We start from the raw sequence: 19,887 nt of genomic DNA, 5'->3' as shown, positions 1-19,887 counted from the left end.
TGTCCGTTTCACCCTCTCTGTATGCAGACCACTTCTGCATTTCGTACTGCTCCCCTGGTACTGGTGTAGCTGAGCAGCCCCTACTGGAAGCCATCCACAAGGTGCAGTCATGGGCTCTGGCCTACGGTTTCCAGTTTTGGGCCGCAAAATCGTATGTTATGCACTTCTGTTGGTATTATACCATTTATCTGGAACCAGAACTTTACCTTAATGACGATCCACTCACTGTAGTGGAGACATATCGATTCTTAGGACTGGTTTTCGATGCCAAATTGACTTGGTTACCTCACCTTCTTCAGCTTAAGCGGAAGTGCTGGCAGCACCTCAATGCCCTTCGCTCTCTGAGCAACACCAACTGGCATGCAGATAGCTCTAGTCTGTGCAGCTCTACAAAGCCCTTGTTCAATCCCGCCTTAACTATGGGAGTCTGGTTTATGGTTTCATGGCACCCTCAGCATTGCGTGTACTCGACCCAGTGCACCACTGTGGCGTTCGCCTTGTGACGGCAGCTTTTAGAACAAGTCCAGTGAACAGTGTCCTGGTGGACGCTGGAGTCCCTCCATTGCAGTCCAACGTGCACAACTGCTCGCCAGTTACGTTGCACTCATTCGTAGTTCTCCTGAGCATCTCCCACATTGGCGGCCCAGGTCAGGGCTAATGACTATGGTTTGCATGCGATCCCTTCTGTCTGAACAGGGGTCCTTCCCCTTACCACCTCCCATCCAGGTCGGTATGCATACAACTCCATGGTGTACACCTAGGCCGCAGATTCGTATGGACCTTTCACATGACCCTAAGGACTCATTTACTCCTGCCGCTCTTCGCTGTCACTTTCTCTCGATTCCTGATGTGTTCCCATAACACTCATGAGATCCAAAGGGCTGCCACAGAGTCCATCCCCAGGTCTAGTAACCGCCTCAGATGGAGGCCTGTCCCTTGGTGGAATGACGACTGTTGATTGTCAATCAGGGCCAGATGGACAGCTCTTTGGAACTTCAAACGGTGTCCAACTACAGACAATCTTCATGTCTTCAGGTCTGCAAGAGCACATGTAAGGCGAGTGATCAAAGAACGGAAGAGGGCTTACTGGAGGGAATTCATGACTTCCATTAATCGGTCCACTTCCGCTGTACTTGTTTGGGAATCAATATGACGGATTTCTGACAAGGGTAGTCCACATCCCCTTATGGCCTTGTCAAATAATGGGGTCTTGGTGGACACGCCAGAAGAGATGGCTCACGTTTTAGCTGAACACTTTTATGCTGTAACTAAGTCATCCAGACAAGCTCCTGATGTTCAGGTATTCCATCCGACTGCAGAGATGAGGAATCTCAATTTTTTCTCGCGTAATGAAGAAGTCTACAACCTTCCATTCTCCGTGTGGGAACTGGAATCAGCTTTATCTGCAGCCAGAGACATTGCTGCAGGACCTGATGAGATCCATTATACCCCGCTTCGTCATCTGTGCCCTGAAGCGAAAGGTCAGCTCCTCTCTTATTTCTATGAGATTTGGTTTGACGGACAGTACCCCATTACTTGGAATGAGGCAATCTTAATTCCGTTCTGGAAACCGGGTAACGACCGTAGTGCCCCTAACAGTTATCGGAGTGTCGACCTTACTAGTGGTATGGGTGAGACTCTTGAATGCATGGTCAATCGCCACCTCATCTGGCTGCTTGAGTCCCGAGGTTACCTGAGCTACTCCCAGTGTGGTTTCAGGCGCTACCATTCCACTCTTGACAACTTAATTCTACTGGAGACAGCGATACAGGAGTCCTTCTTACGCCGAAACCATTTAGTTTGTGTGTTTTTTGACTTCAAAAAAGCATATGACACTACTTGGAGGTACAACATCCATCACCAACTTCATGAATGGGAACTACGTGGACGCCTGCCGCTTCTGATCCAATCCTTTCTCGAGGACAGGCGTTTTTGTTATCACATTGACGATGCCATGTCTGATTGCTATGTTCAGGAGAATGGTGTGGCCCAGGGCAGTGTCCTCAGTGTCACATTGTTTGCCATCGCTATCAGTGGCACTTCCTCTGCAGTCAGGAGCCCTGTCAAATGCTCTCTGTTTGTGGATGACTTTGCAATCTTCTACTCTTCCTCTAATCTTACGATGACGCTGACGCAACGACAACTGACCATTAGGAGGCTGGAAACCTGGGCCCAGACAACTGGTTTTCGGTTCTCACCTGAGATGACTATGTGTCAATTTTAATCGTGCTTGTCGGAGTTTTAACCAACCAGAGCTTACAATGGGGGACTGTAGTTCACTTTTTCAAGACACAGTTTGCCTTTTGAGTTTATTATTTGACTCGAAATTAACATGGCTCCCACACCTGAAAGACCTAAAAAAAAAAAAAAGGCTTCCAGTTGTAGAACGTTTTGAATTGCCTTGGCGGAAAAACATGGGGAGCTGACAGGTCCCACCTCCTCCAGTTTTATAGGGCATTTATTCGATCACGCTTACACTATAGCAGCATGGTCTATGGATCAGCCCATCCTTCCTACCTCCGGATGTTAGATGCTGTCCACCATGTGGGCATTCGCATATTGACTGGAGCCTTTTGGACCAGCCCAGTTCAGTGTCTGTGTGCAGAGGCTGGTAGATGAATCACCACTCTGGATTCGGCAACATATCCTTTTGGTTCGACAGGCACTGAAGATCTCAGCATCACCCCAAGCATTGGCATTTCATTCAGTGATCCAACCCGTCTTCGAACGACTGTTCAGGAATTGGCCTCAAGCGACCCAGCCACTTGGCTGCTTCGCTACAGCCTGCCTCAACGATCTGGCTCTCTCAGGTATGAAAATACACACCCAGGAATGGAACGCACTACCGCCTTTGTGTCTTCGGAGGCCCAAAGTGATTTTAAGCTTGACACAGTACCCGAAAAATTGTACTCCAGATATGGCTTTTACAACTTTGTTTTCGTCTGTTTTAAGTATGTACCATAGTTTTATCGTTATTTATACAGATGGATCCCAGCAGGTGAATGCTCTCAGTTGTTCTGTGGTTTTCCCTAATAGGGTTTTTAAAGTGCATCTTCTAGAACAATTTACAAATTGTGATGCGGAGTTATATGGTATTCTAATGACACTGGAGAGGGTTCACAGACATCACCGTACAAGTTTTCTTGTCTGTTCCGACTCTCTTAGTGCACTGCACGCACTTCACCAAATGTATCCAGTAGACCCGCTGATTCAGCTCATCTATGACTGCTTGCAGCGGCTTCAATACCGTGGCAAGAAGGTGATCTTTTGCTGGGTACCTGGCCATGTTGGGATACAGGGTAACAACATGGCTGATAAAGCTGCCAAGGAAGCATGTTGGGATGGTGCTGTCCATCAATGTCCCATCCTGTTCCACGCCATTATCTCATTTTCTGACAGATGCATCATGCTTCAGTGGGAGACTGAATGGTTGTAGGTGTCTTACAACAAACTGCGGCTGCTCAAACCGACCACAAAAGCTTGGTGGACTTCGTGTCAGTCTTGCCGCTGGAAGGAGGTTTTGCTTACCAGACTCCACATCGGGCATAGCCCTTTCACACATCGCTTCCTCCTCTGGGGGGAGGATCCACCTTTCTGTGAAGTTTGTGGCTACGTGCGTCCTGTATACTGATAATAGTGCAGCCCCTCATCTCGCTGGAGATCTGCCCACCATCCTCGCATATACCGATACCAGTGTTAACAGAGTGGTGAAATTTTGTGAACTCTCAGGCCTCATCCCTAAACTGGTGGGGAAGGGCAGCAGACTTTAGTACGTTTTAAACTGCTCTGCATGTGGGACTGCCTTTGTCCCCACCCATGAGATTTCATGTTGACTTTTCATCAGGGCACTGAGGACTGTGAAGTCTAACGCCCCCTCAACCCAACCCAACTCATCATCATCATCATCATCATCATCATCATTGACGTGTTCCAGGGCTCTGAAATGGTTTACACCAATGGCTTGATGGCTGATGGTCATGTTGGCTTCGCCTACGTCCACAGAGGCCATTTTGAACAGCATTCCTTGCCCGATGGATGCAGTGTATTCACTGCAGAGCTGGTGGCCATCTCTTGTGCACTTCAGTATATCCGTTCATACCCCAGCGGAATCGTTTCTTCTGTGTACTTACTCCTTCAGCAGCCTAAAAGCTATCAACCAGTGCTACCCTCGCCACCATCCTTTGGTAGCATCCATCTAGGAGTTCATCTATGGGCTGATACTGTCGTTGAGTGGTGTTCGTTTGGACCCCAAGACACATCGGCATCCCAGGGAACGTACTTGGCAGGCTGGCCAAACAGGCTAAGCGGAAACTGCTTCTGGAGATGGGCATCTCTGAACCTGACCTGCGTTTTGACTTATGCTGTAGGGTTTTTTGGCTTTGGGGAACAGAGTGGCATAACTGTACATACAACAATCTTTGTGTCATTAAGGAGATTATGAATGTGTCGAAAACTTCCATACAGGACTCTCACAGGGAATCAGTTGTGCTCTGCCGGCTCCTCATTGACCATGCTTGGGTGACCCATGGTTACCTCCTGCACTTGAAGACCCGCCTGAGTGTCAGTGCAGCGCCCTGTTGACAGTGGCCCATATTCTGGTGCATTGTCCCACTTTGACTGTTCAGCAACAAAATCTTGTGTTACCAGACTCGTTGCTGCTAATTTTATTTGACAATACCTCACTGGATGATCTAGTTTTACTTTTTATTCGTAAGTGTGGGTTTTATAATTTGATCTAAGTTTTAACACACGTCCTTTGTCCCTCTGTGTCCTCCACCGCAGTCCTTCTAGGGTTGAAGTTTTAATGTGTTGCTGAGTGGCTGGCTTCTCCTTTTTTATTCTCATGGCCAGCCAGCTATGGTAATCTGCTTTGTTGTTTTAATCTCTTCTTCCCATTTCTTGCATTTATGTGGTTTTCATGTCCCCTTTTGTCCGTTTACATGTTTGTTGCCCTTCATCATTCTTGTGATTTTACCTTTCATTCCATTTTGAGTTGTCAGTCTCGTTTGTTTTATTCTCACACTTGCTGCATTGTTTTATTCAGAACAAAGGACTGATGACCTCGTAGTTTGGTCCCTTTTCCCCTCTTTTAATCCAACCAACCATTTCACTCCAACACACCATTGGCACAAAATTGTGAATTTTCCAGTAGTTTTTGAGTAAACCCTGTATTTTCACATATTTGTGCATATTTTGACTTCTTTTATACTTGTTTTGCTTATTTGTGAGCGTAGTTGCATGCCTGTACATATTTTTAAGCATATGTTCCTGTTATCCAGTTCCCATCACAGCCACCTAATGCCTTCATTTGTCCATTTCCTATGTTATTTCCCATTTCCTGAATGCCATCCCTGCTGCAATGAACTTTTTCTCCATCATTCTGCACCAGTTCAAGAAAGTATCCCTTTCCCTAGCTGAAACCGATTTCCACATACTGTTCCTTAAATGTTGCCTAAAACATGGAATCTCCCCCACTCCAATTTCCCCAGCACAAAAGTTCCTTTTTCTGTATGCCACCCCTCCTTTTGCAGGGACCTTCACCTTTTCAGATTCCACCAGTCCCTGTCCATCGAAAGCCTGGTGCTGGAAAAACACACTTCCACGACACAGGCAACCCAGAACCACCTCTGCTCCCTCCACAAGATACTGCTGCTGTGCGATCCCTGTTACATACATCACATACCTGAAATTGAAACCCTTGCTTTCCAGCACCTGGAATAGCAATCAAGACACCACCTCCATAAGTTATCAAACCTGCTGACATGCTGTTGTCATTTTTGGACACCACTATACAACACCTATCATATCCACAGTGTTCCTCATTGTGAAGCCCTCATAGAATCTGGACCCTCCCAGCGGACCTTTTCAAATAGGAGCATCCCTCAAAACTCCCTAGCAACACCCCAAATCCAAATCTGGAGCTTAAACAATCCTGAAACACTGTTGTTAACATTTCCTCAATATTACTCAGCCCCACAGAAGTTTCAGTACTATCCAAAGGTTTGACTTTCCCGTGAATTGATTTCCCTCTTCAACCCAATGACACCCCACCCAACCACCTACTTACATCCTCCCCAAAATTAAGAAAACAAACAATCATGGACTTCGAATTGTAGCTTGTTGTTGTGCCCCCACTGAAAGTATTTCAGCCATTAATGACCATCACTGCCAACCAGTTAGTGGTAATCTAGTCTCCCTTGACAATATACCTACTCTCCACCATAAGCAATACATTACCTTCTGGTTTCTTACTGGTCACTGTTGATTCCACATCCCTAGATACCAAAAACCCTCATACTCATAGTCTTGGTGCAATTGAACACTACCTTTCCCAATGTCCTTGAGACTCCAAACCCCCCTACTTCATTCCTCATACATCTAACTATCTGTATTGTAACACTTCTCCTTTGGAGGGAAGGTATACAAACAAGTCTGTGGCGTAGCTATGGGCTCTCACATGGGACCCTGCTATGCCAACCTGTTTATAGGCCATCTAGAGGAAACCTTCCTAGCCTCCCAAACCCCTGCTCTGGTTCAGGTTCACTGATAATATCTTCAAGATCTGGACCCAGGGCCAAGACACTCTATCTTCATTCTTTCATAACCTCAACATCGTTACTACAAATTGCTTCACCTGGTCTTCCTCAACCCTGCTTGCCACCATCTCTCTGATGGCTCCATTCACAACTCTGTCCACATTAAACCCAGCAGCCACCAACAGTACCAGTATTTTCACAGCTGCCATCTCTTTCACACCAAAAAATTCCTCCCATACAGTTTGGTCACCCAGTGATGGTGTATCTGCAGTGAGAGGAACTCCCTTTGCCAGTATGCCAAAAGTCTCACTAAAGACTTCAAAGACAGGCAGTATTCAACACACCTAGTCTCCAAACAGGTTTTGATTTTCATTTCCCCACACACTCCCAATTCTCTCATCAGTTGTAAGAGCCAGCTACAAAAGAGTGCCCCCAGTGTCACCCAACATTATCCCACACTTCAACTTCTGAACCACATCCTTTGTCAAGGCTATGATTATCTATCATTATGCCTTGAAATGACAGATATCCTACACAAGATCATTCCAACCACTCATAAAGTGTTCCATCACCCACCCAACCTCCACAACATCCTAGTCCATCCCTGTGCCACTTCCAATCCCTACTCCTTGGCACAGGGATCATATCCATCTGGACAACTCAGGTGCAAGACTTGCCCAATCCACCCACCTAGCACTTCCTATACCAGGCCTGTCACAGGGTTATCTTACCCCATCAAAGTCTTGGCCACCAGTGCAGCCAGCCATGTCATACACCAGATCTGCTGCAACGATTGCACAGCTTGTGTATTGGTATGACTACCAACCATGTCCACCAAGATGAATGGCCACTGCCAAACTGTGGCCAAGAGTGGAGTAGACCACCCTGTGGCACAACATGTAGCTTGAATATAACTTGCATGATTTCAGTGGCTGCGTAACAACCCGGGTGCCTCTTGATTCAAACCCTGCCGCTACCACCATGTTCTCTGAACTGCATGGATGGAAGTTACCTGTCAATGCATTCTCAGGCTGAACTTATGACAACTTGCTCTCCCCCACACTGCACACTCCACCCAACAGTTTCTACCCCCCTTTTCCCTACCACCACCTCTGTTTTCATGTCTCTTCACCCTCATTGTTTGCTGCCCTCTGTCAATGTACCCACCCATTTTTTCTCCTTCCTTCTCCCCTCTTTTTCTGCTCCCCATTTTTCGTCCACTCCCCACTCCCATCAACGCACCTGGCAGTATCATCAGTCCGCACGCCCAACCAGACAGTGCTGTTCTCAGCCTCAACCCCTACCCTGTTATCCTTCACCCTTCCCCACTCCATTCCTGATTCCTGTTCACGTAAAAGTTGCAATTGATCATATACCGGAGATGCTGAGTCGTGATAGGCACAACAAAAAGATTCACACAATTGTAGCTTTGGGCTGGCCTTAATGGCCGAAAGCTATAATTGTGTGAATCTTTTTGTTGTGCCTATCACGACTCAGCATCTCCGCTATATGGTGAGTAGCAACTTTCCTTCTCTGGTATTTTTACATTCCATCCTGGATTTTCCATTGTTTGATTTTTGCAATCGATCAAGTACTTTTTGTGATTTCTGATAACAATATTTCCAATTTACATATTACACATATAGTTATATATTGAAATATAAGGCCAATGTCTATCTTAATTCTCATCAGAGTATCATGTAAAAATTTGAATTAAAACAGTAAGAACCTTGCAGAAATACTGGTAATAATGTTTTTGCTTTATATAATACATATTTATTTATGTATTAAAAAGGTATATAAAACACACTTGTTTCGACATGCAACAGTGTTACAAAATTCCCAAGCAATTTTTGAAGACCTTGTGAAGATTTAAGATTTTGAACAAATGAACACGAGATTTTTGCTAGCGATATTTTCTTATAATATTTCTACCCGAGAGAAGTCTGCTGGCATCAAACTTTGGCTTGAATCTGAGGATGGAACTTCTGAGTGTGTAAGCTTGGAGCATGGCATTGTATTGTAATGAATGATGGGCAGTGAGAAAACAGAAAAGAAGAGATTAGAAGCATTTCAGATGTTATACTACAGAAGGATGCTGAAAGTAAGTGTACTGATAGGTTAAGGAATGAGGTGGTTCTCCACAGAATCAGTGAAAGAAGGAACGTATGGTAAACAGTGACAAGAAGAAGGGACAAAGTGATGAAACGTGTGTTAAGGCATAAGGGAATTACCTCCAACATACTAGAGAGAACTGTAGAGAGTAAAAAGTTTAGAGGTAGACAGAGATTTGAATATATCTAACAAATACTTGAGAACAGAGGGTGCAAGTGCTATTCTGAGATGAAAAAGTTAATGCAGGAGAGGAATTCATAGCAGACTGCATCAAACCAGTAAGACGACTGATGACTCAAGGAAAAAAATTATCCATTTTTCTGTATATGCTCTCTAAGTCAGCTGTTGTCAGATACCTTTCTTCAGTAAAATATCTTCTTTGTGAAAAGTTTTGTTCATTTAAGTGGTGTTTGCGATGTGAATCATAAATTCTGCATTAAGGAGGTGGCTGTAACCTGGAAGTGGATTTACTTGACAGTCATTTATGTTGTTTATTTATTACAAGTTGCTCTGTCGCCTGTGGGCAAACAATAGAAGATGAATTTTTCCGATTTCTCTCATTTTCCTCTGTATGTCTCTTGTGGCCTGTAACTCCTTATGGGACCCTCTGATGTCCACTGTGTACACCGATACTGGTCAAGAAAGGGCAGTGTTAGTCTACTGGCAAACTCTTCCTTAAATTGTGTCTAAATAACAGCTACTGTCGCCCTTATTGATGATTCAAATTTTTATCCGTGTGTGACTAGTTTAAGTTCCTGACTGTTGTTTGTCTCTGTAGAGTATCTTTGCTTTACATCTCAGCAGTGATAGTGTCCTTGAATATTAAATGACACATAGTAACACCAGTATCATGAGCAGGTGCTTAACTGGTGTCACTTTCAGACATGACTGCACAACAGCATAACAACCAGAAGCCTGGTGGCAGCTAAAAACACTTCCATATATAAATAGAAGGCAGCATCATACCATTACAGACAAATCAGAATAGAAGGTCTGTAAATAAAGTGGTTGTATCAAGATATTGATATTACTTTGTCAAACTTCAGTACATCTGTGTATCTTTGTATGACTGTCCACAGAAATTAATCTTAGAGGGGGTAACTCTCTAATTGGCTTTCTTTATATGAGGTTGAATCCAAAATTTTTGGGACTAGTGCTGCCATCTGGAAAGTAAGAGTAGATCTTTGCACTGCTAAGTGGCGAGAGTTGCATATCTGATGAATCAGTGTGCGGAGTGGCATTCAGCTGGGAGGACGTGTTGCGTGTCCACAGTGATTTCTGCAATACTCTGTGTTTGGTGTGTGTGGTGATTTTATGAGGGATCCGCGAACAGAACAGCATGTGTGTATCAAATTCTGTGCAAATCTTGGGAAAAGTGCTACAGAGACCCTTGCAGTGATTCAAGTGTTTGGGGGACAGAGCATGAGCCGTACACGTGTGTTTGAATGACATGCTCAGTCCAGGGCCGGCCGTACAGACATTGAAGAAGATGCTCTCACTGGAAGGCCCATTAGCCGCACAACACCAGGCATTGTTTCCAAACTTCAACAATTGGTTTGTGCGGATCGACGTCAAATCATTCAAGGCCTTGCGGATGAAGTGGGTATTGGTTATGGGACATGTCAATGAATGTTGACTGATGAATAGGGCATGCATTGTGTTGCCGCAAAATTTGTGCCAAGGATCTTGACTGCCAATCAGAAGGCACAGCATGTTGAAGTGTGCACTGACCTTTGTCAGACCACATCCGATGATCCAACCTTCTTGTCATGGGTTCTCACCAGCAACAAGAGCTGGATTTATGGTTATGACCCAGAGACAAAGCAACAATCGTCCCAGTGGAAGAGTGCTGGCTTTCCAAGACCCAAAAAAGTGAGACAGGTGAAGAGCAAAGTGAAGAGCACAATCACTGTTTTCCTTGATCCCAAGGGAATTGTGCACAAAGAATTCATCTCACCCAGCCAAACAGTGAAGTCAGCATACTACCATGATATTTTGCATCAGCTCCATGAAAACGTGTGACAACGAGGGCCTGAACTTTGCCATCAAGGGAACTGGTTGCTGCATCATGCCAATGTGCCCTGTCACATGTCCTTGCTCACCAGGACCTTTTTGGCATAAAACAACATGGCAGTTGTATCCCACCCACCATACTTACCAGATCTGGCACCTTGCGACTTCGCACTATTCCCAAAACTGAGACTCAAGTTGAAAGACCATTGGTTCGACACTCTAGATAGGATTTAAGAAGCATTGCTGGTGGTGATAAACGCACTCAAAGAACAGGACTTCCAGAAAACGTTTGACGAGTGGCAGAAGTGCTGGGACTGTTGTGTACGTGTGGATGGGAACTACTTCGAGGGTGATGGTGACCATTAGTCTGAAGGTAAGGTTTTCAACAGATGGCAGCACCAGTCCCGAAAATTTTGGATAGCAGCTCATATAACTTATTCATCTAGTATTGGAAGATACAAATGTGAAAGGAATTTAAGAAGATATTATACCACAAAGGATTGATCGATATAAACTCAATATTTTCTGGTAGATTATTTTGATACCAAAATGGGAAGCATTTTTAATCGGTATATTTTAAGTACACTTCATTAATATGAATGTGAATGCCACCATTTTGATTGAATGATGTGAAATTACATCTTTGTCATAAAATATTCAATGAGTTACTCTGAAGAAATAATATCATTCCTCAATTTATAATGTTATGGGGTCTCACTAAAAATTAAAAATCTGAAATATAAAATAAATCAGAACAACTGAGGAAGATCAAGTGGGATAGCAACAAAACATCAGGGAAAAGTTTCCATTTCATATTACCCTACCTGGAAAAATATAAAGAAATTTTAAAAATGACACGGACAGCATTTTCTGTTGCAAACAATAATGCCAAATCTGCAACATAGTAAAATAGCCGACAATATTTTTTAGAAATGCACAAGAATGTTGTAATAAATGTAAAGTGCATAAACCTCCCTCCCCTCAAGATTCTAGATATAGTCAAGTACCCCATCTAGCTCCCACCCCAACCTGGCTCCCTTGTTTTCAGTTGTAAGTGATGTTTAATGACTATTCCAATGTAATTTTTCTATATCTACATCTAAATCTTTTTTCAGGCGTTAGAATGTGTCTCACACTAAAAAGATTCTATTATTTACAAATAGGGGCAATAATATGTACATGAAAACCTACACCTTCTACGACACACTCAGCACAATGATAATGCAACAGAAAGATTTACCATCCCCAAAGATTTGGGAAACAGATATAATATGCTACAGTTGCCTTATAAAATATTTATATTTTTCAGTTCGATTATAAGTTTTTTGTGTGCACATTATATTTGTTCCTATTTACAGGATCTTTATCATCATTTGAACTTATTACAGAGGTGATGAAATGCAATATGTTTTTTATGTTGTCTATTTTTTTTCTTGTAGGTGAAATGCTGAGAGATAGCTACACAAAGGCATTGGGGAAAGAGTCATCAGCTGTAAGTAGTTGTGGTTTAGACCTTTTTTTTGTACACAATATGTGAAAAGCTATATAGATAACTGTCACAGTTGCTGTAAAATTTGGTTGCAACCAAGTCTGTATTAATTCATGTCTAAAATGGTACCTGGTGCCAGCTGCAGATTGCTTATCTAATGGCACCCAGAGGAATGAAAATTTGGTTTTCTGTGTGTTGTAATTATTGACTAAATTTAAAAATTTAAAATACTGCCATAATTGACTCGGTAAAAGGTATAATCTTAGGTTAAAGGTAGAATATGTGTGTATGTCTTGAGGCAGCATAATTCATGGTTCACAAATTACCCAGAATTATATTCTTCCAGTATTTGAGAATGAGAGTACTTGGTGGCTGCCAACAAACTTTGCAAATAATTCAACACTTGTTCAGACTTTTCCTTACTGACACACTTCAAAAGACAATGAAATGGAAAAAGGTTTATCACTAACTACTTTTTCACTGTTCATGCAGTCAGATTTCAGCATTAGTATTATTCTTTGGTAGTAACTCTTAGTTCCCCATTTTTCAGACAGTAGCCACATATACCACTGAAGATACCCCCAAAATCATATTGTTGCATGACACAGTTCAGGAGGAAACCTATTCTTTTAGAAAAATGTAAATATTTCTCAACACCAATTGCGTAAATGTTTATACAATTGAAAAAACGATGATGGAAAGTAGTTCTCATATGACTCTAACTTATAGGCCTACAATTACTGAATTTAAAAATTAACTTGAGTATGATTATATCTTTAATTATTTTACTTATTTATTTATTTATTGTGATACATATTCATAGATATTTCTGCATGGTAGTGCATAGGTGTGTGATGAATCAAAACATTTAATCACATTATTATATTTGTATACTTAAAGACCACAAACAAAGATTAAGAATACAAATTAGAAAATAATAATAAAGAAACACAATCAATAAGTTTTAATTATATTGAGAAACAGAGGTAAAGATACAATTTTCAGATATTGTATAAAAATTATTTATAAAATGAGAAAGACCATCATCTGGACTTTCAGAACACAGTTTAATGTAACTAAAGCAGCAAGGTACATTAAAGCAAAATACAAAAAAATACATCAGAAATAATCTTATCTATCTCTGCCGAAGAATTTATCTAAAGAACAGAAATTTTTTTCAAGCAACAACTCCTTTAACTTACTTTTAAACAGTACATTATATCTCATAGACACTTAATATTACTTGGAAACACATTGAGGATTTTGTACATGTGTATTTTACACCTTTTTGCACTAGAGACAAATTTTTCAGGTCACAGTGTGTGTCACATTTCTTATGATGATGGTACAACTTGTTTGTTTCATATTGAGAAAAATTGTGAACCATGAATGTCAGGATTGAAAAGAGATATTATGGGGTAGTAGTTAGTATCCCCTTTTGCTAAAAAAGATAATGAATGAGGTTCTTGGAGGCACTTGACATAAAATTTGAACAACTTTTTCTGACAATTTTTATCATTGGTGAATTGACTTAGACAGTTATTCTATAACAAATAAGTAAATGGAAGTCATCAAAGTAGGTGGATGTTAAATGTGTTTGGTTTTGGTGATTGTCTCAAACATAAATGTTTGCTGAGCTAAGCATTTTCAGGGTTTAGTGGATATTGTGTTCACAGTTAAACCTGCTATCTATATGGAAGATGCCTAAGAATTTTGGATAATGTAGCCTTCGTATCTTCTGACTCCCGTGTTCTGTGCTTATTTCCTGTGTGCGTTTGTAATCAGAATGGAAACAAATGTAACTGACTTTGCTGGAGTTTATTGATAGAGAATTTGCTGTGAACCAGTTTATAATATCTGCAAGTAATTGGTTGACATTTAACTCTAGATCAGTGGATGTTTTACTGTCTGTCACAATACCTGTGTCATCAGCAAATATAGTAAAATTGCTAGCTTTGTTTGACAATAGAGATAGGTCATTATTATATATGAGAAATAGCAGGGGACAAGGGGGTTGGGTTGTTTGGGGAAGAGACCAAACAGCGAGGTCATCGGTCTCATTGGAATAGGGAAGGATGGGGGAGGAATTCGGCCACCCCTTTCAAAGGCACCATCCCGGCATTTACCTGAAGCTATGTAGGAAATCATGGAAAACCTAAATCAGGATGGCCGGACGCGGGATTGAACTGTCGTCCTCCCGAATGCGAGTCCAGTGTGCTAACCTCTGCGTCACCTCGCTCGGTACGGGACAAGGACAGAATCTTGTGGAACTTCATAATGAATTGCTCCCCAGTTGGAGTGTACCACTCCTGTGTGTGTATTGTTACCGTCTATGCTATTTTCTGTTGACTGTCCTCTAGATAGGATTGGAGCCAGTTGCCGATTGGTTCTCAGTCTCCATAGTGGCATGCTTTCTCTATGAGCATTCTATGATTGACACAGTCGAAGGCCTTAGACAGGTGGCTAAATATGCTGATAGGCAATGTCTTCCTGTCAAGACATTCCAAAATGTTATTGGTAGATGAAAATATAGATTTGTTTGTGGAGGTACCTTCTATGAATCCAAACTGGTTTTTACTAATTATTGGAAAGCTTTTTAGGTGGCTGACTATCCAGGCATATATTAATTTTTTGAGGACTCGTGAAAGTGTAGTTAAAAGAGGGGGAGGGAGAGAGGGAGAAAGAGAGAGAGAGAGAGAGAGAGAGAGAGAGAGAGAGAGAGAGAGAGAGAGAGGATTATAGTTTGTAACATATGGGGCATTGCCTTTTTTTGTAGAGGGACTTTATAATAGCTGCTTCATCCTGTCAGGGAAGATACCTTGTTTGAGAGAGGAATATATGAGGTAGGACTTCACCAAACTGATTACGGCAATCTTTTAGTGGTTTGCTGGAAATACTATTGACACCATTTGAATTTCTGATTCTTAAAAGATTACAGTTCTTCTTGATTTTTGTACTGTTATAGGGGGCTTAATCTATCTGCTCTAAAAAGAAATTGGGAAATGATCTTTCTGTATTTTATCGCCTTTTCTGTGTATCTGTTGTATGTTGTATTTTTTTTCTGGCAATGCTTAAATAGTACTCATTAAAAATTTTTGCCATGGCCTCTTGATTTTGAACTTGACTACCTTCATCACTGAGAATAATGTTTTGGGTCCTACTGCTGCAATTTTCACCAGTTTCACTCCATCTGTCTGAAGCTGGTTTATACATAGAGTTAGATTCTTTGAAGAATCAGAGCTAGGCGTGTTAGTAGTGTAGTGCTGCCACAAACTGTTGCGCAAACAGTAGGCTTAATGATTAGTATCACTGGCTGTTGTGCTACGGGTCATCAGTTCATACAACTGTTCAGGCTATACACTGATGTTCAAACAAAATGTGCTTTCAGTGTTAAGTGTTGTATGTCCCTGATAACACTGCCTTCAGATTTGCACTTCAGTGTGGTTATGTCATGACAGTGTGATTGGTTACACATGTTAGTTATCTTTTAAATGGTGTGTGTGCTTTTACTTTACATGCATATGAATCAAAATCACAACATTTCCCACAGGCTCACAGATGTCATGCGGTGTCACTGTAGTTTTTTAATATCTTTTTTAACATGTTAATGTATTTACTTTGTAAAAAAATTGAAACAGTCTTGATCGTATGTTGTTGTTGTTGTTGTTGTTGTTGTTTTCTTCAGTCCTGCGACTGGTTTGATGCAGCTCTCCATGCTACTCTATCCTGTGCAAGCTTCTTCATCTCCCAGTATTTACTGCAACCTACATCCTTCTGAATCTGCTTAGTCTATTCATCTCTTGGTCTCCCTCTACGATTTTTACCCTCCACACTGCCCTCTAATGCTAAATTTGTGATCCCTTGATGCCTCAGAACATGTTCTACCAACCGGTCCCTTCTTCTTGTCAAGTTTTGCCACAAACTCCTCCCCAATTCTATTCAATACCTCCTCATTAGTTATGTGATTTACCCATCTAATCTTCAGCATTCTTCTGTGGCACCACATTTCAAAAGCTTCTATTCTCTTCTTGTCCAAACTATTTATCGTCCATGTTTCACTTCCATACGTGGCTACACTCCATACAAATACTTTCAGAAACGACTTTCTGACACTTAAATCTATACTCGATGTTAACAAATTTCTCTTCTTCAGAAACGCTTTCCTTGCCATTGCCAGTCTACATTTTATATCCTCTCTACTTCGACCATCATCAGTTATTTTGCTTCCCAAATAGCAAAACTCCTTTACTACTTTAAGTGTCTCATTTCCTAATCTAATTCCCTCAGCATCACCCAACTTAATTCGACTACATTCCATTATTCTTGTTTTGCTTTTGTTGTTGTTCATCTTATATCCTCCTTTCAAGACACTGTCCATTCCGTTCAACTGCTCTTCCAAGTCCTTTGCTGTCTCTGACAGAATTACAATGTCATCGGCGAACCTCAAAGTTTTTACTTCTTGTCCATGAATTTTAATACCTACTCCGAATTTTTCTTTTGTTTCCTTTACTGCTTGCTCAATATACAGATTGAATAACATTGGGGAGAGGCTACAACCCTGTCTCACTCCCTTCCCAACCACTGCTTCCCTTTCATGCCCCTCGACTCTTGTAACTGCCATCTGGTTTCTGTACAAATTGTAAATAGCCTTTCGCTCCCTGTATTTTACCCCTGTCACCTTCAGAATTTGAAAGAGAGTATTCCAGTCAACATTGTCAAAAGCTTTCTCTAAGTCTACAAATGCTAGAAATGTAGGTTTGCCTTTCCTTAATCTATTTTCTAAGATAAGTCGTAGGGTCAGTATTGCCTCTCGTGTTCCAACATTTCTGCGGAATCCAAACTGATCTTCACCGAGGTTGGCTTCTACCAGTTTTTCCATGCTTATTTAGAGGATGACCAGTTTCAGTAAATTTTCAAGACCACCTTCAGAACATCCTCTGAAATATAAGTTCATTTAGAGATTTGTCTAACAAGAAGTTTTGCAAACTGAAGCATTTAAATGTAAGAACAATTAAAAGGAGAAATGAACCCAATGGTGGCAAGCATATGTGACAAATGGATCAGGTAACTTCTGTTGAGACATGATTGTCAGCTGCTGAATAGGGTGGAGAGACTCTATGTTAAGTGGGAGAAGCTCCAAGCACTGCATTCTGCATGATGTCAATAGCAGCCAGTAAGGCATACAGTAAATGTTGTAACCCACATTGTACTACACCTCCGTTACTATGGGTATGGCATGCATCTCATTCAAGTAGTGTGCCCTTCAGAAGCTCTAGGCATCCCACCAGAGGCTACTGACCATGGGTGACACCTCAGTCATCTGTGGCAGGAAGCTAGTGACCCCTGGCAGGCAAATAATCTTTATATTGTCTTGGACTGGCTCTGGCTGGCTCCCATGCAGTTCTCTCACAAGTTACGAAAATAACTAAAAACATTACAAAAGTAATGTGCATACAAAGCAGCAGCAAAAAATAAAACATAAAAGATATAATATAAGCCAAATAAAACAAATCATAAATGCTTCAGAACACAGTTTATATAAAATTAAAAGTAGTAAACCAATGGAAATCGTTACTGAGAAAGAAGAGTATCCTCTGTATGCAGTCAGTGATCTTGGCATTGAGACATAGAACAAAACCACAGCACAATAAACTCAGCAGATGCTGATGCTGTGGAACATTGTGAAATATTGTGAGGCAGCCAGACAGTAGTACCAGAGATGAAAGTACCGCTGGCCACAGCTACGTGTTGACATGGAAGGGCAGATGCAAAGATCAAGTGATGTGTGTGTTATATGCTGGTAGTTATTATGGTAATATATACATCATGATGGATCACCAACAAGGCAAATGTAACTTTGGATGTGGCTGCAGTGACACGTATGCTGCATTGAGTTTTGCTGTGATTACTAGTGGAACATTGTGTGGCACCACAGAGACATGAAGGTTGGAGAATGTTGCCTGATGGTGTTGGTCACAAAATGATAAACCTAAAAGTTAGTATCCACAGATATAAAACTCACAAATATTGTTGTAATAGTAATACTGCTTAATAGAACGCCATTGGATCAAATAATTAGTGATGTAAGATAAAATTTGTAAAAGATCATAAAAATATTAATGGAAATGGCATAACTGAAGAATATAACTTTAGAAACTTTTAAAAAGGGGTATCTATAATAAAAACAAGAAACAAAAGAGCAGGCAACTTCTATAATGAATCATGAAAGAGATGAAAAAAAAAAAAAAAAACATTTCTCTAAACTCTAACTGCTCATTTAGTATAGATAATAGCTTATTTTTATCATGTACATAAATTTCTATATCTTCAAATGCATTTATTAAGAATTCTTTAGGAGCACTAAGGAGAATGAATGGACTCTTTGGAATGATTACTTTGGGTTACATACTAGCCATATAATGATTTACCAGGGTAGTGGCTGATGTATGCTCTCTAAACTGAGTGGAGAAATTATGGCTCATCTGTCCAATGTATTCTTTATCAGAATCATCACACAAAATTTTATAAATATCAGAATTTAAATAACTACTGTTGCAATTACCAACAGTGTGCTTGAGCCTTGATGTGTGTGGATTGTCTGGTTAGAATGGCTCACACCCATCGTGTTAGGTTTAGGTGATCCGAGGTGGATGGAGGAACTATTACAGTGCAGACAAATTAGAGACACAGAAACATACACTTTATTGTGCTGTAGTACTCAACATGTACAGCAACTCTTTGTATGTGTTTGCAGACAGATACAACAAAGTAGTGGCCTGTCAACATGTGCATTGCTGAATACAGTGTCAACAAGGCAATGCTCGTCCTGGGCATCACAGTGTCAATCATTGTAGTAAACACTTGTCCCTTTGTGTGATTGTTATTGGTGACTCCACGTTTAGATTGTCTCGCAGGCTGATCTCTACTGTGAACTGCAACCCTGGCACTCCATACTATAACTGTCATATGCAAATGCTGAGCATGCACCCTATTACTGCTTATGGCTGCCATTTGTCACAACACAGAAGACAATCTCATTGGGGGCAGCTTGGGGGTTGCTGATTGGGTCACACTTGTTGTTGGTGGTGAGCTTCAAAGGACTGCCAGTGGCATCAGTCAGAAGATGTCTCAGTGTGCCAGCACCAGTTGCGTCCATTTGTGTGACCACAACAAGCCAGTTCTGTAAGAGATTATCAGTAGTGAAAGCTATAGTCAGTTAACAGAATTTAAGTAAATGATTTATTTTCTCAGAAATATTTACCATACAGTTCATTTTAGTAACGTTTTCGATTGATGATTTCCAGAGAATCATGTGACTGTTATAACTTACTCAATAATAAACCAACTTCATTGGTATTAAAATTGTTGACCTTAACAAAAGGTTTGGGTATTGTTATTTCTGTTTGAACTTCATCAGGCATAAGGAGTATTTTTAATATTCTATGGGTCATTCACTGAAAAATGTTTATTTTTTAAATTTTTTTAAAATATTTGAATCGATGACAGGAGTTAGCATGAATGATGACATCTGTTGCAGTTGGCTTTCTATAGATGGCAAAGCAATGCTTTCTGTCACAAGCTGAAATGGTGAGTGCTAAAAAATTTACACTTCTGTGGTTCTCATGTTCTACAGTGAAGAAAATCTTAGGGTGAATGTTATTTTAAATAACAGCAAGTGAATCTATTTCTTCTTTGGAGCCATTAAAAAGCAACAGAGTGTCAACATATATTTTG

General features: G+C 41.0%; 1 protein-coding gene across 1 annotated transcript in view; it reads left to right on the top strand.

Annotated features, from left to right (window-relative positions):
* The window catches only part of LOC124720378 (histone-lysine N-methyltransferase eggless-like), a 414,374-nt gene that overhangs the window by 170,576 nt on the left and 223,911 nt on the right, over positions 1 to 19,887 (top strand). The window contains exon 5 of the mRNA XM_047245705.1: positions 12,104 to 12,156. Coding sequence (XP_047101661.1) covers positions 12,104 to 12,156 — 53 coding nt within the window. The remainder of the gene's footprint in view (positions 1 to 12,103; positions 12,157 to 19,887) is intronic.

The sequence above is a fragment of the Schistocerca piceifrons genome, chromosome 11 (assembly GCF_021461385.2).
Source record: "Schistocerca piceifrons isolate TAMUIC-IGC-003096 chromosome 11, iqSchPice1.1, whole genome shotgun sequence".
Classification (NCBI taxonomy): domain Eukaryota; kingdom Metazoa; phylum Arthropoda; class Insecta; order Orthoptera; family Acrididae; genus Schistocerca; species Schistocerca piceifrons.
Note: the sequence above shows the minus strand (reverse complement) of the source record. Positions and strands in the feature narration are given on the sequence as shown.